Source organism: Maylandia zebra, linkage group LG6 (genome assembly GCF_041146795.1).
Source record: "Maylandia zebra isolate NMK-2024a linkage group LG6, Mzebra_GT3a, whole genome shotgun sequence".
NCBI lineage: Eukaryota > Metazoa > Chordata > Actinopteri > Cichliformes > Cichlidae > Maylandia > Maylandia zebra.
This window is the reverse complement of record NC_135172.1, coordinates 9,864,944-9,891,659: the sequence shown is the minus strand read 5'-3', so window position 1 is coordinate 9,891,659 and position 26,716 is coordinate 9,864,944. Positions and strand designations below refer to the sequence as shown.

The window sequence follows — 26,716 nt, the reverse complement described above, 5'->3', positions numbered from 1 at the left end:
ATGTTGATAAACATGGTTCTGAAATTGTTCCACAATCTCCAGCTGTTTCTATTTGCTGCACCTTCTTTTCCAGCCTTCTGATGCTGTCATCAATTGCAAAAAGAGTAATATTTTTCTGAAGCCATGTATTTCGTGTGTTTGAAAATACTTCACTGTTTTCATTTAAATTTTACACATCATTCTGACTTTTTTTGAGGTTGTAATTTTAAAGCATGACCTCATTTGAAAAACCACAAAGCGAATGGAAATGTGTCCACTTTAATAGTGTGCGGTGAATTCACTGATCTACTTCTAAACCAGGGAAAAATGTCTCTTCTGTTTGTCTCCTGCTTTGCATTTTTCCATTAAACCAATGTTAACAGCAGTGTGGTAATGTAACTCACTGTCTATGAGCACATTATCCTTGTATGGTGGTAACTGTGTCCACGCGTTATTTATTATTAATTATTTATGTTTGGACATATAATACTGCAATATTTTACCCCTTAAAAACTCTTTGGTTATAATATGGTATAATTTGGTTTATAATATTTATGGCTCAAAGATGCTACTACTGCAGCACCAATGATGCTCTTGGTAGTGTGAAATCTAAGCAGGTGAAGTCCAGAAAAGCCACTGGGGGGGGGGAAGCATGTTTACAGACACTAAAGCCAAGCCTCGGGGGACCTTCTTCCTTTATATGAAAAATCACTTGTTCTGACTTTTCTTTCACCTTCCCCTGGCATGTTTGCATTTTAAGACTTTAAACACAACAAAAATTGTCAGCCTGTCAGACTAATTTGTATAACTCCGTCAAACGTAGGATGCAGTATCTGAATGTTGTTGACTCCTCCCCCGTGGCAACCATTTTTTTTTCTTTAGAGGAAAGGTCTGGTGTAATGTGTTCTGAGTGTTTCTGTGAGGAGGTGGCTTTTGAAGCTTTGATTCACAAATGTAAATCTGTCTGTCAGGGGAAAAGGTTTCAAAGTGGGATTTGTTAGGGTGGAATTTGAAAGCTCAGAGGATCCGTTTTTTTTTTTTTTTTGCAGTGCCTCTGAGGAAAAAATAATAAACTGTGCGAGAGTGCTGCACGATTTTAGATTATCAAAGATGTTGCGCTTGTTGATGGAAACAGATTGCAAATCAGTGACAGTAAAGAGTAGTGCAAACGACAAGAAACATCAGCAACAGCTAAGTTAGTCATAAAAGAGCTAAGAAACCATATATTTCAATTCACAGAAGAAAGTGACAGGTTTTGTTTTTGTTTTGTTTTTTTCATTTTCATAATTAAACAATTATTAAGTTAATAATACATCCATTCAGTATACACAACCATAAATATTAGCTTGATGAAAATACAGGAAATCATGCAAATATAACACTTTATTTCATTTGTCATAACGGACATTTTTTCCACCTTTATACTCTGAATAATTACAAGTAGCCATTGCACAGTCCCCGACCGTTTACAGAAATATCCCGGTCCCACCCTGTCCACCCGAGCTCCATATAGAGCCTCACTCCCCCCAACACCACCAAAGAAACATATAGAGATAACAGGCTCAGTAGAAAAACAGTCATTTGTTCCTACAGTTTGTACAAAATTCACAGATCTTGTTTGTTTGCCATCTTCGTTTAGTTTACACATCGTCTCTCGAACAGGCAACCAAACTGCTGTAAAAATCACACTAGAAATAGATCAAAGTAGGCAAAATAAAGCAAACACAGCAAACAGGAACAAAAATGAACACGGGGCAGCTCGAAATAGCAACTGCTGCCGATGTGGGCCTGTGGATTCGAATAAAAGCAGTATGTGAGCGGGCGCAGCGCGGCGAAGACAGATGATATTCACATTTCAGCTCATTGTGTGAATTTCATCTGTCGCCATGCATGTCAACCAGTGTCATGGTCCCCCCTCTGATCTGTCGCTTCACATATCAGTAGGCTAACAGCAACCGCCACGTGGATAAAAGGCGTCCTTAGTGTAGACTCTGACTCTGTTATTTTGTCGATATATATCGGTGATAATGAGCTGACGGGGAATATTGGGTTTATGTGAAGAGCAGTAAGAGAAATGTACAGAAGAAATATGATGATCAGAAGAGCATAATATATGTCCTCTTTATCTACACTAATTATATCAGACACAAAAAAACGACAACATACAGCCCGCCCGGATACTGAACAGTAAACAAGTCGACTTAACATGTTTTGCTCCTGGTTTTGTGTCTCCAGGACAAACGCTTGCCTAAAACTGGGTTTTCAACACTATTTAGACTTTCACTGTGCATATTGTCATCCAGTTATCAAAGTAGCCAGTATATGAATACATTTGAATAGACTTATTCAACTTGGAGTTGTGACAGCTCATTATGAATGAGAGACACAGCAAATGTTAGGGGAAGGAACTTTCCTAAGTAATGGGGGGAAAACAAACAGCCTATCTAGAGGTTAGAATTTGTACACCCTAACTTTTGGAAGTACTTCCTGAATTGCTAATATTTTAGAGGTCCAGAAATGAAGTATAATCTCCGCAGTCACTGCAGGACTGAATCCAGAATCTGGAACAAGCCCAGACAAGTGCTATTAAATATGCTATAGGCTATATTATTTCTTCTGGGGGTCTTTGTTACAGAAACATGCCCGTCAAGTTTCTCGGTTCAGTTTCTCTACAAAGAAAAAAATTAAATTCAGATCAAAGAACAAATCTGACAATGTGTGACTGATGTAAGATGGTGGTAAAAAAATAATGATGTTACACAAAAAGCTCAGAATCAGACGTCTTCACTTTGAAAACAAACCACTTATTGAATCATTCTCATCTGGTGACACAATAAATGTGCTTAAAGCATTTATTACGATCTGCGTTTATGAAAGATATGAAAGGAAAGAATCAAATAAGGCAACACTTTAACAAAATTGCTTCAGAACATTTTGATATGGTGAAGCGATTATTGATGTCAATAATATAAACCAGACTGTGTTCCACTGCTGGTCATTTGAGGCAAGAATGTATCGCATTAAAACATTTTTTCCAGTTTTTACAGTAAACTTGAAAGCTGGGCCTTAAGGGTGGAAAGGCTGAGCAGTAACACAAATCATTAATCACTGTCCCCCGAGATAGTGACTGTATTCTGATTTTTTTTTTCTTTTTTAATTTATTAGTTAAATTTCTGTTTTTGGCACTCTGTATATCCCACGGTGACTTATCTAATGGACAAAGCGAAGTGTTTTCCCATCTTTGCATGGGGGCTGCACTGCAGGATTTTAAGATTGTCTGAATTCTTAAGGGCATCCTCTGTGGAGCAGAGGCTTTTGTGTTTGTTACTTTTTGGCATCTCTAAACTTAACTTGTCATTAAAGCTGCACCAAAGAAGAAACAGGACTTACTGGAAAGGACAATGTCAACATATTTGTATCTATATTGATTTGTAAAAATACACTCTTAAATAGAAATATGTGTTCGGTACATGTTACTTATTTATCTCTCCTTTGTTGTGTTACATTCAAGATACAAACTGCATGAACACTGCCCACTGAGACACTGAGCCTCATTCACAAACACCAGACACACACAATCTATACGCAAGCTGTGGTTACAAAATCTGAGACTCAGCAATATTTTCCTTCCTGAAATTGTTCATACTCTGTTTGTCTATACTCTATAAAAACAATAATAATAATATTGTTAAAAAATGATGATTATTATTATATACTTTTGGTCATGATTTACAGTTACAGCATACACCATAAATACAAATTGGTTATAATTAGGATTAAGCAAACCCTGTAACTCCGAAATATGACATTAGATGCGACGAGCACAAAATGCTAACTTGAAAGGTTTTGTTTTAACCTATTCTAATTATTAAACTATTGTTTTATCAATTATTAAACTGGATTTCACCACTTACAGTCTAACTTTGTTGACTGTCCCAGTGATGCTGAAGAATCTGAAACGTTGATGTTGAAGTCAAAACTTTTCTGTTTCTACTTAAGTGACAGTGAGTGTCTTGATATTCAGCATAGTTTCTATCAGCTTGTGAGTCTTGTTTTTTCTTTTCTTTTTTTTGAACTATTATCATCACGCCCCAGGAAACACTTTGGAAAGGAGTGCCTTTTCTCGCTCTCTCCTCAGATACTCTTGTTTTACTTTCTTCAGTCTCACTTTCTCCCACTTTTTCTCCCTAGGGCAGGGGTGGGCAATTCAAGGCCTCGAGGGCCGGTGTCCTGCAGGTTTTAGATCTCACCTTGGGTCAACATACCTGAATCACATGATTAGTTTGTTACCAGGCTTCTGGAGAACTGCAGGAGCTAATTTAGCCATTTAAATCAGCTGTGTTGGTTCAAGGACACATCTAAAACCTGCAGGGACACCGGCCCTCGAGGCCTGGAGTTGCCCACCCCTGCCCTAGTGGCTCAGGCAGCATCCTCATCACTTTCTCCACTTTTCCTCGAGGCAAACATGCAGCTTTATAAACTGAAATACGGCTGAGGATGTATGAAGACTGCAGGAACAGAAAACAAGGTGGCTGAATGATTCTGATTATGCAAATTTGCCGTTGTACACTTTGCACACATTTCGTGAATCTTGCTGTGTTTAAATATGTTTTTTGATCAAGGGAAGAATAATTATACACAAAGTGGTAAGTTGGTAAATTTTCACAAATGATGGATGAACAAACAGCTGTAAGCTGTAAGCTTGTGTGGTGGAAGGTTAACTCTGGTAAATGTATTCACAGGTAGCCTGATGTTGATGATAACCAACAGCCAACAGGTTACTGTGCAGAGCATACCTGTGCAATGTGTGTGTCCTGTTCTATGATAGTAATTAGCAATTAGACAATCTGTTTCCCATTACATGGCCACTGCACTGTATTTTGTGATTCTCTCAGCAGGTGTGGTTGTGTGTCTGCATGCATTTGTTATTTCTCAGTGGAAAAGCTGATATGAGGTCACAATAAAGTCACAGCGAAGTGAGGAAATGCCACAGGCATAGACACAGACTCGTACGCTAAATGGCTCTCACATTAAGTTACATACGGTTATTATGATTAGAGCAATTAAACCAAACACACATGCATGCACTGCTAATAAGGTGCCTGTAATAACCTCCATCATCCACGCGCACACACACAAATTACCATCATCATTCAGGCGATGATTAAAAATGCTCTTACTCTGTTCTCTCTCTATGTTATGTTGCAAATCCTCTCTTTCTATAAGTGTAAACCATGAACCCCACTTTATCAACACGGTTTGCAAAAGACTCAAATAAAACAAAGAAAACGTATATCAGCACTGAAGGATGAATCATGAAGGAATGTTGACATAGTAAAGATTAAAAAAAGATGAACAGAGGATTAATCCATACACATAACATGGTGTTTAAGTAGTCCTGAGTAAAACAGAACACAACTAACAATTTTTTTTTTTTATCATTGTGTAGGTGTTGCTTTGTCATGGAGACCAGCCCACAAACCTTTTCAAAAAAAGTATGAACCTTTAAAACTTCACAAATGACTGCCAAGTTCTCCTACATGATATTATTTAAACAGCACACTGCATCCTGCACCTTTCACATGTCATATCCCTGCACTGTCCACTTTCCACGCAGCATGTTATAGTGCTACAATGTTAATGGTTAGAGCGAGGATACAAGACGGGACTAGGGTGTCATTATCCATGCAAAATGATTTAAGGATTACTCATAACTTATTTAATTGTACCTTTCTGCTATACTGACCAGAGAGAAAAAGGGCCACTCATCTGAAGCAGATTTTATGCTCTAGGTGAAACTGTTGTTCATAATTATTATAAATATATTAAATGCTATAATAATATAATTGACACTGAGCTGTTCAGGGGAACTGGTTTGCATATATGTGTGACATACTATAGACTAGAAAAGGATATAAATAAATATGTTCAGTGGGCTTAAGGCTTCATGTTAGGTCAATAAGTATTGAGTTTATTTATAATGAACAACACAGCGCATTGGGCTCAAGTGTTCTGTGATGCATGGATGCTTTTACATGGTTGAATTTTTGCTGTGACAGAGCTCAGGTACCAGCTATGACGCCCCCACTACATCCCTGATGTAACTGGTTGAAATGGTAAATAGTGGTTCCATGCATGACTTTAAAAAACAGTTTAACATGCCCATGCTGAATACTAAAACGATGCATTTATCCTCTTAAAAATGGCAGTCCTATATGCTGGCAGTGATATGCAGTTGAAGATCAAGGCACAAAGCCAAAAAGCACAAAGGAGGAAATAACAGGGGGAAGTGAGAGGACAACTGGAGTGCGACACTGCTAGACTGGAAAAACTGCTAGATTTGGGGGGGAAGCCAATGTGTGTATTAGTCACTCAAAAGGCAAAATTAGCTTTGAATAGCTGGCAAAGGAGACAAAATTCTCCTGTAAGACGAAAGGCGGGCAATGTATTGACTGGTGAGTTTGGCAAATGATCATTTGAAAGAGCCTATTGTCGGCCACTAATTGAGATTTTGAGGCGGGGGAGCTCAGTAGCGTGAGAAAATAGTCTGGATTTGGAATCCACAAGCATGCCACCTGGGGCCATTGCCATGGCAACAGCTGGAGATATCAGCTAAAGGGACTGATTTGGCTAATAAGATTAAGGTCATGCAACAGCTCTTGAAACAAAATTATGTGATTGTATTATGAGAGGTATTTTTGTAGAGGGAATGACAACTGTGGAGACGGAGATCATTTAACGAGGTGGGCAGGTTGAGTAAAATAGTGCCTGCTTATAAAGATGTTCATAATACAAAGTGGCAGTGGGAGCACCGAGCACAGAATTGAAATAGGACCTGTAATTTTTGCTTTCTCTGAGACTTAGCGGTTTCAAATAAATAAGGAACGGGAGGTCATAATGTGAGGATACACTGGAGATGCATGGGGCTGTTTTATTTTTCTGTAGTGGAATATCCAAGAATAACAAAGATATCACGCTGTCCCGTCTCTGCTACATTCACAATTTTCTACCTCGTGATAATTCTGTGGTTGTTACCGAGAGCTCGAGGATAGAAACCCACATGTTTCTGAACACATTTCAGACAGTCTATCATCCCCGAAGACACGCGTGGATTTCTGTTATGCTAACTGTCATGTCATTAAAATCTAATGTCACACGTTGTCAGTGGCAACAGGACTATATCACTTGTGGTGTGATCCCAGCGGAAAGCTGAGAGATCACATCCTGACAAGTGACAGCTGTAGCTGTGGCTAACACTGTTAATGATGACTAAGAGAGCTGGGCCCACGTACTTAGACTACTGGTCATGTAGCTATGTTTTATTAGTGCATGCTGCACTTCTCAACGTCTTCTTGTCCCCTGTCTGCCACTATGCCGTCATCATCATCATCATTATAGTCATCAGCACATCAGCATCAAAGGCAAAACACTGAGCAGTTAAAGCTGTCAAAATCTAATGAAGCGGTACAATGTTAATTAATAATTGAACAATTCACTTTTTTCCCATTGGATGATTCCTGTACTGTATTGCATGGACTTCCATATTATAAACCAGTTATTTTAGTTTTATTTGTGTGTGTGTGTGTGTGTGTGTGTGTGTGTGTGTGTGTGTGTGTGTGTGTGTGTGTGTGTGTGTGTGTGTGGGCTCCATTGATGGATCAGCCCACAGTCCACGGCATGCTGCCCTGCTTTTTATCAGCTTTTACTTCCTTGCGCCCCTCTGCCTTGTTCTGTCCCATCTCCTCTCTCTCTCTATCTCTCTCTCTCTCTCTTCTCCACACTTTCTGTCTGTTCACTTAGTCTAATCTAAGTAAGTGGCTCTGAAAAGAAACCCTGCCAGAATGAACGGGGACAATCATTGATCAACTACCCACTCATAAAAAAGGAGACACTTGGAATCCGCATGGCCACAAACGTCCACGCTGCATTCTGCTGGTTAAACAGATTATGGGGCTAATCTATTCACCAAAATGGTATTTATGCACAGGCAGGGAAGAGCACGCTGCACTATACATTCTGTATGCGCTCATAAATTAGTACATGGAAATGAGTCTGCTTATTAGGCCATAAAAACAAACTGCATGCACATACAGCTCCTGTTCTGCTTTTGTTTCCGGGCACGCACATCCAGTTTTACAAATGCTTTTTCATCCCTTCACAGATGACGGCCGTATTTTCACAAAGCTCCAGAAACGAGGTGTAATTTGTGCTGCAAAGCCGGAGAGGAGGGTGGCAAACGAGGGAGTTTGGGTGTAATGGGAGTTAGTGAGAGGATTGGGCAGGAGGAGGGAGTGAGAGAAACATGGAAAGTGATGGAAAAGGAAGGGATTTTAGAAAAAGAGGGGACGGTAAAAAAAAGTGGAAAGGTTATTGCTTGTCCGAGCAGAGTTCAGAATCATATCAGGAAAATCTCATTCCATCTATCTCCAAGTAGCACTCCTATCCTCTCTCTCTCTGCCTCTCTGCCTTCACCCACCATCCTTCTGCATGCTAAGTGTATTATTCTGCCCGAAGCCTGACAAGCTGCCTTCATCATATTTCATAATACACTACTTGCCTTTCCTTTTTGGAATTCTTAGATACGTGATTTCCTTCCTGTGTATATCACTGACAATATGTCCCGCCCCATATTGAGCAGGGGGAATACATTTTAAAGGACTTATTTAAGAAAGACTCATATTTTTCATTACAGTAAGAGAAATAAATCATTCATTACAGTGCATGCAAACAAGTATGAGTCCCTACTCGTACATGACTGGGAACACAGGCTCCATTTTCTTTACCCAACAAGTAATATTTCCATTATTCTACATGACACTTACTGACATTTGGTAAATTATTAAAATATAGAATATATCTACTCTAGAAATACCTCCTGGAGTAAATGATTATTTGTTTGCTCCAAATGTCATAGAATAAAAACAGATAACTATCATAAATTCATGTCATGTTCTGTCAACAATTAATTCCATGACATTTTCTTTGTTGTTGTTGTTTTCTTTTTTATTAGAAGATCCAAAAAATACTGTTCATTTTTGTCCTATGTCTTGAAAAATTAGTGTCACAGTAGTTGTTAGCTGAATAATCATAAAGTCACATCAGCTTTTTAGCGAAAACTTTCCTTTTTGAAAAGCATATAGACCAACCTTAATACACAGCACCATGTTTGTCCAAACCAGACACATCATATCAGCACCTCATACCAACTGTCAGCACGGTGGCGAAGGGGTGATCATTTGGGTTATTGGCAGCCACGTGACCTGGGAAGCTTGTACTCACCGAGTCAATCATGAACTCCTCTTTAAGTATTCTAGAGTCAAATGTGAGGCCGTGTGTCCAGCAGCTGAAGCTTGGACAAAACTGTGTAATGCAAGTTTAAGCTTTGCATCCAAATGTGGTTCTGCTTTTTTTTTCTGTTTTTCCTTTTCATAGGACTCTATAACAACCAGAAGAGGTGGCTTGTCATGAAGTTACACTTGTAAAGAAAACTGCAATTTTATCACAGATCACATAGACATAGTGCTAGTATCAAAAGATTCTGATCACATAACATGACATTACCTAATGCAGCGAGTTACATTTAAAACCACCAAGCAGTTAGTTGTAGCTCTTTTTTCTCTCAGTAAAGTTCAATTTTCTGCCCCTTTTAGTTTTTTTTCTCTTCTTTATCTCCATCTGTCAGAAAAGCCAAGCTCAACATTCTGTTTGCCAGATTTATCCAGAGCAAACTCCAGCTTTTATCACTTACGTGTAGATAGAGAACAGCAAACATTCATTGATTTATATGAAAATGTCACAGCTACTTGAACGTTTCTTTAGTTATGGATGGCATCCAATGGGGAATGGCAGAGATGGTACCTCAGCCTCACAAGATACTGCCTCAACCTTTCAGCCATCCATCGCCCTGCGCACTGCTTTTGCTCTTTTACTTTCATTCATACATCACAGATTTCTTCCCTTTTCTTCAAAACTAATGAGAACAGCATTTTCAGCTGCAGATTTCGGCAGCCCCCTCTTTAACTACTTCCTGTCTGTTTCTGTGCTCATCTCTGAACCGATATCCCACAGGATGTGAGTTAAGTTTTTTCCCTCCATGGTACTCTCCAGTTGGTTTTCTTTCTGATTTTCTTTGCCCCTCCTTCTCCTCTTTTTTTCTCCTCCCTTATCTTACAACAGCAATTTCCAAGCTTGGAGCCTTGACTCTAATGCTGCTCTTAGTATCTTCTTTTCCAATCACCCTCTTCAACATGGTTCCCCTCTCTTATTCCTCTTAGCGTCTCTCTGACATCCAACTATTGCTACCTCACTGTTTCCACATTGCCATCTTTTTCCATGTCCATCTTCTCTCAACTTTTCTTGATCTACCTTGGTTCTTTGATATAAACTACTTATGAGTTTGCTACATTAAATTCTTGTTTTTGATCTGCTGTAATCTGAATAAAGATTTAGGGACTCACTGCGGATCAATTATCCTCCCAAATCCATGTCATTTTTTCCCTCAACAACATAAACACCTATGGGGAGAGGCTTTCTAAACATCTGTCCTATTATTCTCATTCGGACTTGCACTTCCCATTTCCATCCCTCTGTTCTACCTTTGAGAGAATTTACTCTGAACAGGTATATCCACTAACCTGTGTAGCCTGCCTTTTGCTTTAAGACAGCTGGGATAGGCTCCAGCACCCCTGTGACCCTGAAAAAGGATAAGCGGAAACAAATGGATGAATGGATGGACAGGTCTATCCATTTTGTTCTGTAAAAGTGTTTGGACAACGCCTACATTTGTAGCAAGTTTCAAGAAAACCCTTCTACCTCATTTTTACTCCATTTTCCCCCTATCCAGCTTTCCTACCTTTCCCACATCAACTCAACCTTCCATCAGCATAAGTTTTATTCTCTATAACCAACTCTATCCTTTCCATCTTTGTCCATTGTGAATTTAATCCAAATGTCCCGCAGTACCTCTGGTTTCTGCCCATTCGATGTATTCGTTTAATCCACAGACACCTCTCTTTAAGTGTTACCCCACCAGCATCACTGCCTCTGAAACAGTAACAGGTGAAACTGAGAGACTGAGACAGACAGAAAAACAACAAGCCTAACAGTATTTAACAGCACCACTCAGGCAAAGACTGGTACACAACGTCCTTTACACACTCTGCTCTCACTCCTCTATCCCTCTCTGTAAGCCAAGAACACAAGTCTTGGGAGCTTAACTTCCTCCCACTGTGCTTAAGCTAAAAGGTTTTATTGAGCTTTTATCCGGCCACAAAGCAACACTGAGCTGTGAAAGACAACCGTGTCTTTAATAAGCAACGTGAGGGTCGTGAACCGATGATTCATTTTCCACAAGTCAGAAGTAGAGAGAGGCTAAGTTGTCAGGGTAAGGTGTGGTGACATTCCTGCTGTAATCAAGCTCAGAAAGTGGCTTTCCTTCATGAAAATGCAACACACACTGATAGCTGGTTAAAAAGACAGCTGTACGGTGTTCTACTTTCAGCGTTTTACACAGGAGAGGTATGCTTTTAATTTAATCTGGCAGGTTTATACATTAGAGGTTTATAAAAAAAAACTGAGACGGTTGCTTGTTTAATCAGGCTCCTTTTCACATAAGAGAGACAGATGTAAACCGTTGCCTACTTTAATGAACCAGCTTTGTAAATTAGAGCCAATAAAAAAAAACCCTAGGTGCTGTTTTCCACAGCGCAGCTCAGGACACAAACATGAAGACTGTCCTGTCAAATCAAACTACTCCAAGCTGAATGTCAGAGGATTTCGGAGATTACGTCTCTGACGGCACCTGATGGGTTTGGTATTAGAGCCTCGAGGCAGCAATTTTCTAGAAAAAGTGATCCAAATTAGTCTTCAGATGTGAAGGTAATAATGTGCCATGTCAATGAAATGAAAAAGATGGGATTGCCTGGAGCACTGTTTGATGCTTGCCTATTTGAGATTCTGATGCAACCTTTTCACAAGTGTCCAGACTGATCCACACACAGGCAGGGTATAGTCTTAGCTCATATGTAATAATAGTTAATGTGATGCTCTACAAATCTTGGCCAGGGGGTGACGCATCACACTCCTGCTCCTTATGGATTTGTTTGTTTGTTTTTGGTCCCCCTCTATTGCTCTCTTTTTCTCTAATTCGATCCTTCCTCCCATGCGCTCAGTTGATAAATGCTGGTGTGAAAAGGTCATTAAATTTTTAGTAGTGATGTGCCTGTAGGAGTACACACACTGGATGTGTACAAGCGTTTCTGCTTGCATACCTCAGCAGTATCAGCTGCCCTGTACCATCCCCACCACGGCGGCAAAAGGCAATTAATGAGAGCCAGTGTTCTTATCTGCTACCTAGCAACCTTGACTGTTCCGCCCGTTGCCCCCGGCAACCGCCGCCGCTGCCTGTAATTGATTGCTGGGCTCGACATCACAATAGCCCACTGACCTGCAGGACTGTGAGTGATGCAGACATAAAACATGTCCTGCATAACGGACAAATAGGATGTTATGATTTCAGTTGGAATTTCAGACCCAGTAAAGTTTGGTAGCAAAGAAAACGTTTGAAGGGTTCAATCCCAATAACTTTAATTCACAGCCTCTTTTAAGAACTACGATCAAAACGCAAAAAGTACGCAAAAAAGTTATGTTTCAGGTCATGAGGAATTGAGAAATCATAAATTAACTGAATTGAGCTTGAGACAACACGTCTCAGGTTTGGCGAGTCTTAGCTCATCAGAATTGATCTGTACACTTTACATACCCAAAAAACTCTGCTAATGTACATCTTTTCTTAAGGTCATCAATAATGTGAAAAAAAAAACCCAAAAGAAGAGAGAATAACACATTCATGAATGAATAGAGCTCCCACTTTTTTCACCTTGAAAGTCTGGCTGCCGGCAACGTTACCGCTGTTTCCACATTTATATATAATGTGAGTGCCAGACAAGTGCAGACAATTTCTGTGAGGGGTATAAAAGATCCTTTCAAATGCAGAAAATTGCTTACTGAAGAGACCAAATGGTATCTACTACCATTTGGTAGTGGATACCGCTGATTCAAGATTGTCTGAGGCAAATCACTATAGTTGACCCCTACATGCACAAAATCCAGTATAAGCAGGATAGTCGTGGCTTTCCTCTGCTGAACAGCAGCACAATTTCTAAGAGCTGCCTTCCACTGCTCTGTGTATTCGAACGCCCGTTATTAAATTTACAGCATTTGTTTGCCCCAGGGAGTAACCAAAAGCTTGAATGCATTTCCCTCTGATCATGTTCTGGAGTTAGTAATTGCCAAAGCAATTCATATTTAAGTGATGTAAAAGGAACAATGAAGGGGGGGGGGGGGGATTGGTGTTTTTATTCCCCCCCCAATATTCTTAATATTTCATTCTGCTGGGACCGAATTTTGACTATAATGTCAAACAATTACATAACTCCATGTTTTATTACCGTCTCAAGCGGGGGATACCTCAAGTTTCCGCTACATGGATATCTCTCTGGCTAAAAGGTAGCTGGCAGTGAAGTGTTACTTTTCATGTTGCTGTTATTTTTGCAGAACACATCGATGTTAAAAGAAAAATAACACCTAGGGTCAGATATGGATATGAATTCAGAATGTTATAACTTGCACTGTGGTTTGCAAATTTTAGTAGGTGTCTATGATCTGGACTTTTTTTGCCTTTGAAAATCTGGATATATATTTGTGTTCTTTGCCACTAATAATTTTCATCAACGACATTTCTTTTACTGACAAAAACAAGATGATTGATAGCTGAAAAAAAATAATGCAAGAGGACAAAAACTGTGATGTGCTGAAATGTAATGACACTTTCGTCAACAAATAAAAAAAGAGATGGCAATATTCTGCAGGAAGGATCCAATCAGAATTACTTAAGTTGTGGAAGTAATCTCCTTGTGTCGTAAGGATCAACAGGAATTATACAACTTGTTCTTTTTTGTGGGGGACGAGAACACGAAAAAATGTCAATGGTTGGGAGGAAGAGAAGAGTTGCCATACGCACACATTTAACATTATATGTGACAGAATAGAAGCTTTGTAGACTCTCAGCCTCTCAGTGAAAACAAGATGAACTTTTCCTTTTTTTAGTTTGAATTAATTTTAGATTTAATCTAATATAATCTATGATATTTATTAGTCAACTAAAACTAAAAGAATTGTGAAACTGAATGGTCTTTCAATCAAAAGACTATGACTAAACTAAATCAAAATGAATGTAGTCTATTAGATGAGAAGAAAGGTGTCACACTAATTGTCTAATACAGCGCCCATAATTCATCTCCTTTAGCATGCATACATTTGCTGCTCACATGAACCCATCCCGGCTCCTCCCATCAATATCTGACTTTATCAGCATCATTTCTTTTGTCAGTCATTCCTGCTCTGTTCTCTGTTGAAGTCTTGCTGCTGTTCTCTCGCCTTCAGCTTTCCATGCATGCCCCCTTCCACATATGAGCACAAAGGGGTTCACAGAACTGAGCCATGTGATCAAATATGAATTACTGCAGATGGAGAGCTCAATCTTCATTGACTGCAGTGGTCCTGACAGAACTGCAGTTTAGATTACACATAGTTTAGAAGTGTTTCGATGCAGCACCACAAGCAAAGGGAACTCTCTCCTTTGTAAGAACAGGAGGACCAGAATCTCAAAATACAGGTGAATCAAAAAGAATTATTCGATTTCAAAGGCAAAAGGTAAGAATGAAAACATCAGTTACACATGATTGCTGCTAGGTAATGTAATGGCAGCTGTGGGTACAGGGACTCCAGATATGCTTGCTAAAGCATCCACTTGTTAAATGATGATGTAACAACACTACTTCTGGGTCCAAGCTCCTGCTGCGTTCATTAAGGCTTTTGTCTTTTTAATGCGTTGCAGTGTTTTGCATCTTGTGGTGTTTTACAGGAACAAGCCCCTAAAAATAATTAGTGGTCATTGTCAGGCTCTCTGGCTTTTTATTAGCAGTATTCAAGTGCAACGTGTCATTAAGCTCAGTTTTTCTAAACTCACAATGTAACAACAGCCTGTGGGCTCTCAATTTTCCACCAAATATTGGAATGTTTCAGGAAAGAATCGCAGTCAGGCTGACTAAGAATAGGTTCATGAAACTTAGGATTAAAAACTGTTGATAGCCAGTCATATCGGTCCGATACTGATGTAAATTACTGGATCAGATATCGGAGAGAAATAAAAAATGTAATCCGATCCATTAAATATCGAAAAAGCACCTCACAAAACTTGCAACATGGTGTAACTCGGCTCATAACCGTAGCACGTAGGAGCAGTATGTGTCATGTGACAGAGCAGCTGTGTGTATTTCTAGCCTGACTACCAAACCGGTATTTCATCTCCAATGAAGTTATCCCAGAGAGAAGTAAAGCAAGTGTGTAAGTCCATCTAAAGCATTCCCACGTTAAGCTTAAATACCGATATATGGAGCGAGTGCCTCTTCTCTCTCCCTCCCTCTCCTGCTCCTACTTCAATCGTGAAACTGATCAATGATCAGCTGATCGGCTTTTCTGTGCAAGTCCCTCTCTCTTGTTTGTTTATTGCCCACTTTGCGCCAGAAAGAGGAAACCAGCGGCTGAACAACAGCAGCACGTTTAACCTTGATAAGCTGTTGTTAGAATTTATTTAACATTACTTTCTACACCAGGATCTTTTTCTATGCAGCTGACGGCTGGTAACTGTGCAGGGGCAGATCTAGCAAAGTTTAGCCAAGGGGGCCGATAGGGCATTAACAGGGAAAAGGGGGCACAAAGACATACTTTTCTTTCTTATTCTCATTTAAAATGTCTAGCTTTTAACAAATAATTATCTGAATCTTACACCCAAAGTTTTAATCTAATGTAAAATATATGGCTCAGGGGGTTGGGAACTGCATCTGTAACCGGAAGGTCGCCGGTTCGATCCCTGGGCTCTCTGTCCTGGTCGTTGTGTCCCTGGGCAAGAAACTTTACCCTACTTGCCTACTGGTGTTGGCCAGAGGGGCCGATGGCGCGATATGGCAGCCTCGCTTCTGTCAGTCTGCCCCAGGGCAGCTGTGGCTACAACTGTAGCTGCCTCCACCAGTGTATGAATGTGAGAGTGAATGAATAGTGGTATTGTAAAGCGCTTTGGGTGCCTTGAAAAGCGCTATATAAATCCAATCCATTATTATTATATAGAAGTCCATATAGTAACTGTTAAGTCTAATATACCCTAGTAAGCTATACTACTTTTTCCTTTGGGAAGATACCATCTGTGCAGTTTGCAGTTTGAGACCCGGGTGAGCAGCCGCACTCATCATTTTACTGACGATGACAAAATCTGGGCAGTTTTAAAGTCTCAGTGATGCTAAAGTGCTTGTTTGAACCCAGAAATACCCAACAACTTTATATTTAGCTTCTTTGTTCGCTGTATTAAAAATACATCTTTTTGATATCAAATGATTCGTTTCAATACATACTGTATTTGAAAGTTATTTCAGTTATGTTATACTCAGTGCTGTGGGCTGCTGTGCAGTATTGATGCAAGCACTTTCTATCCAATTTCCCATTTTTTGTGTAATATTTGATCATCTAAGAAGTTCCTTTTGCTTCAAACAAGGAAAAACACAGTTAGATTTTGATCTTTTTGTGGAATTTGCTGACTAAAGAAAATGTATAACATTTTCAAGCCTTATTGACATGAGCTGCAGAGCACAGCCTCAACCTAACCAATGTGCAGGTGCATCACAGATGTTTTCAGCTTCAGTGACTTACACAAGGATATTTGTGACAGTCACTCCAAACCTGGACAGTTAAACTGCAGACTCTGTGTGTAATCCTGCCTCTTGTTTGCAGCGCTGTGTGTCAAGGTCATTCACACAAAGGGAGATTAATAGCACAGATGCTGAGGTGCCACAGTTTACTTTGTGGACTTCTGTTGGAGACTTGAGGTGTTAGATGGACTTCCCTTCGCAGTCCTTTTTGTCGCATTTGTTTCTTGTTCATCGCTGTTTGTTTGCCCATCCTTTTCTCTCCCTCAACCTCTTTTGTTTTCCTCATTGCTCACTCGAACTCAAATCAGGAAACAGCTGCGATGCAGTTACAATAACACTAGAGTTTAAACACTAAAATTCAGAGCCTTGCCTTTACTTAACCTGGCTCTGTGTGCTGTCTGGCTACATTTATTTTCCCCCTTACCCCCTGCTGCTGAGCAGTAGTGGGGAAAACTAGCACACCAGCCTTGATGTGAGAAAGCTAACCTGCTGGGCTTTTGGTAATCAGGCAACACTGGGCAGAGTGCTGCCGAACAGGAAGCGAGGACGTGACATATGGCGGCGGCTATTCACTTGGCTATGAGGTGCATGAACATGTATGCAATTATAGTAATTATAATACAACAGCAGTCATTGTATATGTGAGACATGTGTCTGGCTGACTGTGTGCATTGTAATTGCATACATGTGAATGAAAATCACATGACATGGCAGCACAAAATTACAATCTATGCTTGTGTGTATGCCCGTGTGCATGTTCATACGTGTGTCTGTGTGTGTGCATGAGTGGCAGCACGCGGGTGAATGAGTGCAGCCGTATTGGAGAGCCCTGCAGAATGAAAGGCAGATTAATTAAAAATGCTTCAGATACCCAGCCTCAGCTGTTACTCCCTCAACAGAACGGACCTTCATAACAAAGTCCCTCAAACACGCACTAAGTCATACACAGACACACACACACAGCGATATAAATGCTACCCAGTCCACTGATAAGAACACACAGCTCATGCAGAGCTGTACTGTCAGACACAACAGGTTGTTTGATTGAGACAAAAAATACATACATACACATGCACACTGTCGCCATGACACAAAACACGCACGTGCAGTACAGTGCTGTGCAGTACAGTGCTGTGCAGACGCTTTAAACACTTGCGTTAATTAGAACTGGTAATACATCTGATTGGTTCCCTTTGCAAGCGTGACAACATCCCAAACCTACTGCTGAGAAATTCGAAAAACAAAACTATCTTTACTGGCAAAAAAGAACAAGGAGTCCTGCAACAGATGGTGCTGTAGGGCCCCCAGGAAACATAATCAAGTCACACAAAAAGACAGAAGACAGTGAGACAGCATAAATCCACAGAAGAACTGTGGCAAGTTCTCAAAGATGCTTTGGGGGACCTACCAGCCGAGTACACTAAAGAAGTGTAACAAACATCTGTGCCAGTTTAAAGAACAAAGGTGATCACACTAAATATTGACTTGAACCCCCTGCCTTGTACAACACTTTGGATTATATGAAATTTTTTTAAGCATCTCTAATTTATCTTTAGTGCCTACAAATTTTGTGGCAATGTTCATTCCAGTAGCAGAGCAGTGCTGTCTTCCTGAAGTTGACTGCCTCGATTTAAAAACTGAGAAACAAGGTCCTTGAAAAGCCCAGCGGTGATGAAAGCTTCAGCGTGACAGGCATATTATCAGCTCTTCTACACGGCTCTGTGTGTGTGTGTGTGTGTGTGTGTGTGTGTGTGTGTGTGTGTGTGTGAGAGAGAGACTTTGATTGTCCAAAGGTGAATCAAACCCTACTTTTTCACACGTACAATAACTGTGGTGATATTTTGTGCTCTCATTTGATCTGTGTCTGCAGAGCAGGAGGGCTTCTGCAGGTGTGAGAAAATCTGTGATTAAACATATGTCACTGTTACAACTATTCATTTTAAAGCGGGACAGATCAGAAGGACCCATGAGAACTCAACATAACATTCACAGTAAGTGATTTCATTCTACAGGAAGTACAGACTGGAACAGAGTATGAGAATTACAACAGTGAAAACAGGAACAGTGCAGAAAAGAAACACCAATTATACAGGGAGGTAAATACAGAAACAAAAACAGACACTCGGGCTCTTAGGCCTGTAAAGACACTGAGTTCATTTCTACAGATGTTTGGTTCCACTCCATCTGCATATAAAACTCGCCGTTTTGGCACTTTTAAGACCATATGTGTCTGTAAACGTGGATAGAAATATATTCAGTCCATGTTTTGTGTAGGCAAGTGTGAATATGGTCTCTCTGTGTGTGTGTGTGTGTGTGTGTGTGTGTGTGTGTGTGTGTGTGTGTGTGTGTGTGTGTGCCAAGGTGTTTTCGTATACAAATGTGTGTAGGTATATATGCTCATGTGTGGGAAGGTGTATGTAGTGTGTGTTCTTACATTTTATGTCCATAAAGTGTTACTCTAAACTATTCAAACACGTACAGTATATTCATTGATTCTCTACATTAGCGTTTGTGTGTTTTGTGGAGTTGTGTAAGAGTGTGTGTTTGTCACAGTTGGCCACCGGTAAAAAAAACTCTTCTGTTTTTGTTGCGTGTTGGTTTCACGAGGCAACTCCCTCCGTCAGTCTCTCTTGTTCGGTTGACAGTGAGCCGAAAGGTCAGCGGATCTACCGTCAACCCACAAATAAATCAACCAACTGACGACTCAACTTCAACAGCAGACAGACATTTTTAAAATCACAGTCCTGCTTCCTCTGTGGAGCCAGTCAAATAGCCAAAGACAAAAGTCAACTCGGGGTTCTTCGGGGGTTTGGACTTGTTATCAAGCCTCTAGTTTGATACAGACAAGTCACAGAGCTTCTTTCTCAGTGCCAGTAAGCAATATAGTTTCACAGTGCTTAAAATTTAAAGTGTTGAAAGTAGTTAATTAGTCTGACACCTCTGAAAGGGGTGTGAAATGGTGTTTTTCAAATGGGGGAAGGGGGGGGGCAGAAGTGACTGTTATTTGGCAGAGATCAGAAATGATAGTTAATGTAAGTATGACCATCCAGGGTAGAAAACTAGCCTGGCATCACCAGACAAACTTAGGAATGTCAAATAGTCTGAAACTTCTTGGTTCACTTTTGATTTCCAGCAGGAGCAGAATACAATGTTTCTGGATGCAATCAGATAGACTGAAAACCACAGTGAATTCCTCATTAGCTCTCAGGTAACTGCTAGCTTGGCTGATAACCTAGCAAAACCAATGGTGAACTGCACCAAACACTTTAACTGAAAGTCTGTGCTTCTTGAAAGTTGGAGCTTCTCCAAGTCTAAGAAAATTGCCTTCAGAAACTTCTTATCTTAATCGTATGCGAATCTTAAGCTTCCGCAACAGATCACTTGATTTACCAGATTGTGGTTCATTCCCTTCAGCTTCTAAATAGTCTGTGGTGAGACTGGAGGACCTTTGGCTCTGCCTATCAATTAGTATTCATCACAATCCATGAAAACTCAAACTCCAAGTACAACAGCACTGTCTGTACTTGGTTTAACCCAAACATAACACGTAGTGTGGATAAAATGAGAATAGCACTGACCTGCTGATAACTGCTTTTCCATTATTACAGGTCCTATAATACAGGTCCTTAGATCAGTATGTTGAAAACTCTGAAGTAAAATAAACAAATACAGAAATTAAAGCATAGCTGAAAAAAATATCTCCAAGAGCAGCAGGGAGGGAGGGAGAGCTCAGAATGAACAGTAAATTAAACCTGGCCCGGGAAAGCAAGACTGTCCCATCGTGTCACGCTTTAACACAAAAAATGCACGTCTTCAAATTGCACCAAACTGTGGCTTCTGAAATGTAATCTGATCTAAAAATGTATCATATTTTACATGTTTACAACATAAATTGATTACTTTGTTTAGCAGAATGCAGATAAATGTGCCAAGATAGGTTAAGAGATTAAATTGTCAGGACGTTACACTTCCTGTAGCACATACTTCTCACCCAAGACTCCCATTTTCTACAGTGATATTAAACTCAAGGAGAACGGGCAAAAAGTTATATTTGCAGCATAGGCTTCTGTGGTCCATTACCTTGTTAATGGTAAAGGAAAAATAGGCAAAAAGGGATAGAGGGAGGAATTCTTCTGAGTTTACTTCAGCCAGACGCTATCTGTATAGTGTTTTAATGTTTACAGCATTAATACAAAGCCAGTGTTTCCACTGCAGACTTCATCCTATGGATTCATAAGTTTAATTAAAAAGGAGCAAAGAGACCTCGCTGCCATTCCCTGGGAACCATTGCAACCCATTGGTTTCTGTGCCTGAGGTTCACATTTAGAACAACTACAACTCCAAAGGGAGGAAATGAGCAGGGTTGTTCTGTGATTTTCCATGACTATTGATTTGTGTTTTTCAATAAGCCTGAACTTCAGAAACTTACGAAACTGAAATAAGAAGCCAAACTTGCGCAGCAATGACTCCCCGAGGCAGCCAGTGATATTGTCTAGAAACCACCGTGAATTTGTTTGAGGCATATAGAAACTATCCTTCTAGTTTATAACTTAATAAAAAGCTTTTAGACCAGACCCATTCAACCCAAAGTACCAGGACTAGAATCGTGATGTTAATGCCAGTTTTGTGGCACAAAAAAAAAGAAGCCTAGCGAATTATTTTTGTTCAGAGCATACACAATGCCTGATTACCAGTTTAATTGTACTCTTGAATTCCTCTCCTCTGGGTAAAGGTAGTTTGACTTGTGAGACTGCCACAAGCTGTGCTTTCTCAATTGTTCCCTGTTACCTTTAACTTCTGAAGGCCTACGATTTCATACATGACCATGGTTAAGTACACAGACTGGAAAGAAGATGCACTCTATCAAATCCCAGGTTATAGAATCTGTACATTTGTCAGTATCAACCAGTGGAAGTAAAGAAGAGCAAAGCTTGGTCACCATGTATGAACTCCTCTCCGGGGCAGAGGAAAAAGTCTGCTTGGAGAACAGCTTGGTTAAAGAGTAATTTTATAGATTTAAATAAACACTGGACTGGTGGACAAAAGTGAGTGATGGTCTTGGTAATGGTGTGACGTATGGCAAATTGGAAACTATGAATAATTCCATGAATAACTGAGCTAATGTTATTCCTTACATCTAAAGAAATGCCTTCGGGGTACGTGAGGGTAACCTCAGCTCGATGCCCCTTCTTCTTCCAAGTTAAGCCATTATTTTTTTAAAAAGCTTCTACCCCTGCATAGCCTGTGGTACTAATTTAAAACTAATTGATTGGTGATTCCTTTTGTACGTTACAAATAGGGGAGCTGCCAGTAAAACTTGAACAAAAGGCAAAAATAGAACACTAGGCACTTTATAAAAAATGGACACGGTCCAACTGAGTGCCCAAGGGAATTCACACTGTGGATTTTTTATGCGCTACCACTCGCCCAAATTAGGTTCTATTGATCTAATGATAAAGTAATGACATTCTGCTGACATCCCATTGCAAACACCAGTGGGTCTATTGCACTGACTGCCACAGATGACATAGAAATGCCAGTTATTACTCAAAATAATAGAATATCAAAAGCAAAAACATTCTCTGACTTGTCTTTGTTTTGGTTTTTTTGGTCCAGGTTTTGAGAGATTGTGCCATCACACTGCTGCAGTGGAAGTGAAGGTGATTTTCATTCAGACAAATTAAATATATTACAATCAGACATTTCTTTTAGTGACAAAGGGTGGCAAATTATAACATATTTGGATGGGACAATTTATGCAGAACAAAGTGCAGTGTTAAAAAATCTAATAAAATGACATGTCCCAACTGCTTTTAAACATGATCATTTCTATTTCTCACAGCAGATTTGGGGTCATTTGCGCTGACCTTTGCGACTCTGCCTACTCTTTAGACGTACATTTTATAGGTGAAAGAGTAAATAAATGCCCCATCAAACTCACACTGTCAATGGTGGCTTGATTCAAGGCCTATCAAAACAATAACATCAGATTAAATCCTGTGGAAAATCAAATAAGAATGCATTACTTGCATGCCTTGCAAACAGGCCAATCCAGACCAATCATACTCAAAGCAGAAAGAACATAGCCCAGAAGGTTATAGCCTAATTTCACCTTCACCTGCACAAGTGAAGGTGAATGACTTTTTGTTTTTCACGCCAGTGTCTGACTATCATTCCTGCCTGCAAAAAATGGAGGGAAATGCAAAATGATGAGACATTATATAAATAAAAAATGGGTAGACAGACAGCGAAACAAGGCTATCTGTTATTAATTTCAGTCAAGCTCTGAATCCTGCAGAGTTAATAATATCAGCAGAGCCTTCTGACCTCAGATGATGATACAACATCAGCCTTCAAAAATTAGTCATTAATTTATCCCATTAAGTTGGACAGAGTTGGCAGAAAAACAGAGGGAAATGAGTTATATTTGCATTTTAAGAATTTATAGCTTGTAATAGGAATTTGGGCAGAAAATTAAATAAAAATGCTCAAGGTCTCTTGTTTAGTCCACAACAGTCCCAAGCCTTGCTCCTCTAATCCATTTTCATTGTATTAACCATAGTTTTAAACCCTAATCCTAAATAAACCAAGGCTGTAACTTTGTTTTCTTTATACTTTGCTGACCACAATGGAAAAGATTATAATGGAAACCTGTAAAGTCATACCTCCCAAGGGCACTTTGGTCCAGGTCTAGCGAGCTACCAGCTTCCACCCAGAGCACAAGGTGGTCATATATAGTGTAGCGACAGAGTATATCCCTAGGGTCTTCACCCTGCGTATTATTCATTTCATCTTAACGTGTAGTAGTGGAAGCATTTCACTTTTTTGTTTTTAGGGTTCCTTGCATTCAGTTGATTCAAAGGCAACTGACAATACACTGAAGTCTGTCTGCATAATGGGGAAATTGTTAAAAATGAGATGCTGCTACAGTAAACCCTTACTTATTCTTAGTTTGCCTCTATTCCTAAACATGATTACCATTTTCTTTAATATAGGAGCTAATGGCTGTCCTGTAAACCTGCATAACTCAACCTAAAGTAATTTCTGCAAGACTTGGACTATTGAAATGTAAATTTTTTATCTCATAACTTCCCTTATGAAAAGAAATATGCTACAACTGTAAATAAGAAATGGACTATGGGACAAAAATGCCTGTGGGTCTTCATGCTATCTCAACAGACAATACACAGTTATGTACTCACTCACATTCACTCATAACTTCCTGACTTTGTTGTTATCCATATATTAGCTGTACAGGCTTTGCTACCTTGGGTGAGCTTGAGAATAATAAACGACTCACTGACAACCAGAACTTTACTCTTTCACACACAAGTAATCACTCAAGCATGCAGAAACTGTACGTGCATGTCCATACACTACTGAACATCTGTTTGTAGGTGCTTCAAATCAATGAGTGTGCGCAACACAAAGCGTTCCTGAACTATTCTCACACCGGCTAATCGCCAGGAAGAACAATTAACCTGATAAGTATCATTTAATGTCTTCCCTAAAGAGGGAGATTCAGGCTTTTCTAAAACAAAACACACCTAATTCTTCACCCTGCTTCCTCATTACCATCCTAAATGATGTTTCTATAGGACAGCAGGTACTGCCGTGCCATGGAATGATTGTTTTGTGAATAACGGCTTGATGGGATTAGAGAAAAAACAGATGGCGCTTAAGTCATGATGGGTGCTGTTTCTGGGGAGATAGCTGAGCTCCAGTTTGCCAGCAGTGAGGTAGAAGACGTTTGCTTGTCATCACCTCGCCTTTGATCATTAGTGATTAGTCAACAGGTCTGTGAAGCCTGAAAGGACCAAAGTGCCCAGGGTGAGGCAGGATTCTCGTTAAAAATCATTCGTGTTGAGGTGAAGACAGAGGAGAACCTTGGAAATAGCCTCTGAAAATGTCAATGGATTTTCACAAAATCAATTTTTAAAAATCACCAGGAGAATACCTCTTTAATTCTTGAACAGGCGCCTGAATGACCTGTGTCGCTAGACACCTCTGAGGAAACATTATCTGTCTTGCTACCTTAATATGTTCCTCTTCAGTAGTCCGCTGTTGGCATTCATTCCACAATCTCCCTTAGGACATAAGCTTTGCTCCCCAGCTCACAGCTTCTGCTGGGCGGAAACACCTTTCCAGTAGTCCAAAATATCATGAAGGTCCTCGTCCTTGGCAAACTGCACCTTCTTGCGCAGAGCATGCCCTGCTGCTATATAGGATGCTTCCTCTCTAGGGCTTTTCTTGTAAGGTCGGAATCGCTCCCAGATTCGCAGTGTGCTCTCAGATGAGTACTCTGGACTGGAAGAGTAGCCAGAGTTGTAGTTGTGGTGACGAGAAGGTGAGAGCTGGGAGTAGGTGGATGTGGCATCCCTCTTGGTGCGCCCAAGTGGCTTGAGAAACGAAGCCTTTTGGGATGGTGAAGGCGATTCATTGCCACCCTCATAGTAGAGTGCAGGAAAGGAGTGGCGGTGCTCAGAGCTATGATAGTCTGGCTGAACTTCCAAGTGCTGCTGTTGCTGCTGTCCAGAGCTTACAGCGCCACCTCCATTCCCACTATTACATCCCATTCCTCCCCCATTTAAGCTCAGGCCTCCGCCATTAATATTTCCCATTCCATTTCCGTTACAGCCTCCTATTCCACCACCTCCTCCACTTCCTCCCGCTCCAACACAACCCACGGGGCTACCCTTTTCTCCTGGGTACTTGGGAGGATCACTGCGCTGCTCAGGGATGTCTACACTATACACTCTTGTGTTCTTGGCAGAGCCTGCAGAAGGGGGACCACAGCGGTTCTTAACCACAGCAGTGTCTGCGCTCAGTTGCCTCTGAAGGGGCCGCACTGCATTGGCTGGGGGTGGATCACGGTAAGGAGGGGAGAGAAATCCACCCCCGCTGATACCAGGCCGCTCAGATAAGGGCATGACCAGGGGCACTGGGGCCATTGAAGGCGGGTGAGGCTGTTGATGGAGCTGTGGATGAGGCTGAGAATGGGGCTGAGAATGGGACTGAGGATGTGGCTGAGGATGTGGTTGAGGAATTGGCTGAGGATGAGGTTGTGGATGAGGTTGAAGGTGAGGCTTAGGGTGCACCTTTGGAGAGGAAGCCATGATCTGATCTCCAGGGTGACCTGGAGAGAGGGGGAGAAGGTTGCGCGGGAGCGATGCTATGCAAGGAGGCTGGGAGGACACAGAACTGGTATTGTCAGCTGTGGTCACAGCATTAGCTGAGGCATCCAGCTTCAGGGCATCAATGCAGTTGTTGATAATCTGGTTCACCTTATCGACCTCCTTAGCAATGGTGGAGATCTCTGATGCTGAGCCACGACCGTCATCATCTGAATCCTCCCCAGCCTCCGTCCCATTCTCAGCCCCACCTCGCATATCCACAACTACTTCCCCTCCTGGCCCTGCTCCTCCAGCTGCCATCACTGCCTCCCTGCCTTCCCCTGCCATTCCCGTTGTCCTTATATCCATGTAGTTACCCTTGCCACCCATAGCCTCAGAGAAGGCAGTGGCCATTTTTTCCACCTGTGGCAAGGTGGAGAGGCGGGAAGAACTGGTGTTGGCTGAACCGTGAAGCATGCCTGTGCTAGAGGAGGCAGATTGGGGCAGCTTGGCTCCTGCACCGCCTGAATGGTGATGCTGGTGGTGAGCCTGCTCCTGAAGACGCTGCATGGCATTTGGGTCATTGACTACAGCTGCAGCTGCTTCTGGGCCATACCTAAAAAAAAAGGTCAGATTTACTTTTAAACAAACAATACTCTGTTTCCATATTGCGTACCTTTTCTAAAAACTGGTTTCCCTTCAGTGATGGCCTAAGATGACAAAATCCTTGCTTTTTTAATTAAAGCTTAAAGAATTATAAAAATGACCTAAAGACTCGATAAAGAGTATGACTGATTTTTTTAAGCCATTGCTTGCAGTTAGAATAAATGAGGTCTTTCATAAATTCAAAAAGAAATGCACTGC

General features: G+C 40.7%; 1 protein-coding gene across 1 annotated transcript in view; it reads right to left on the bottom strand.

Annotated features, from left to right (window-relative positions):
• Positions 1-1,253: 1,253 nt before the first annotated feature.
• The window catches only part of LOC101463716 (protein phosphatase 1 regulatory subunit 29-like), a 321,443-nt gene continuing 295,980 nt past the window's right edge, over positions 1,254-26,716 (bottom strand). Inside the window, exon 9 of the mRNA XM_014411477.3 lies at positions 1,254-26,468. Coding sequence (XP_014266963.1) covers positions 24,854-26,468 — 1,615 coding nt within the window. The 3' untranslated portion in view covers positions 1,254-24,853. The remainder of the gene's footprint in view (positions 26,469-26,716) is intronic.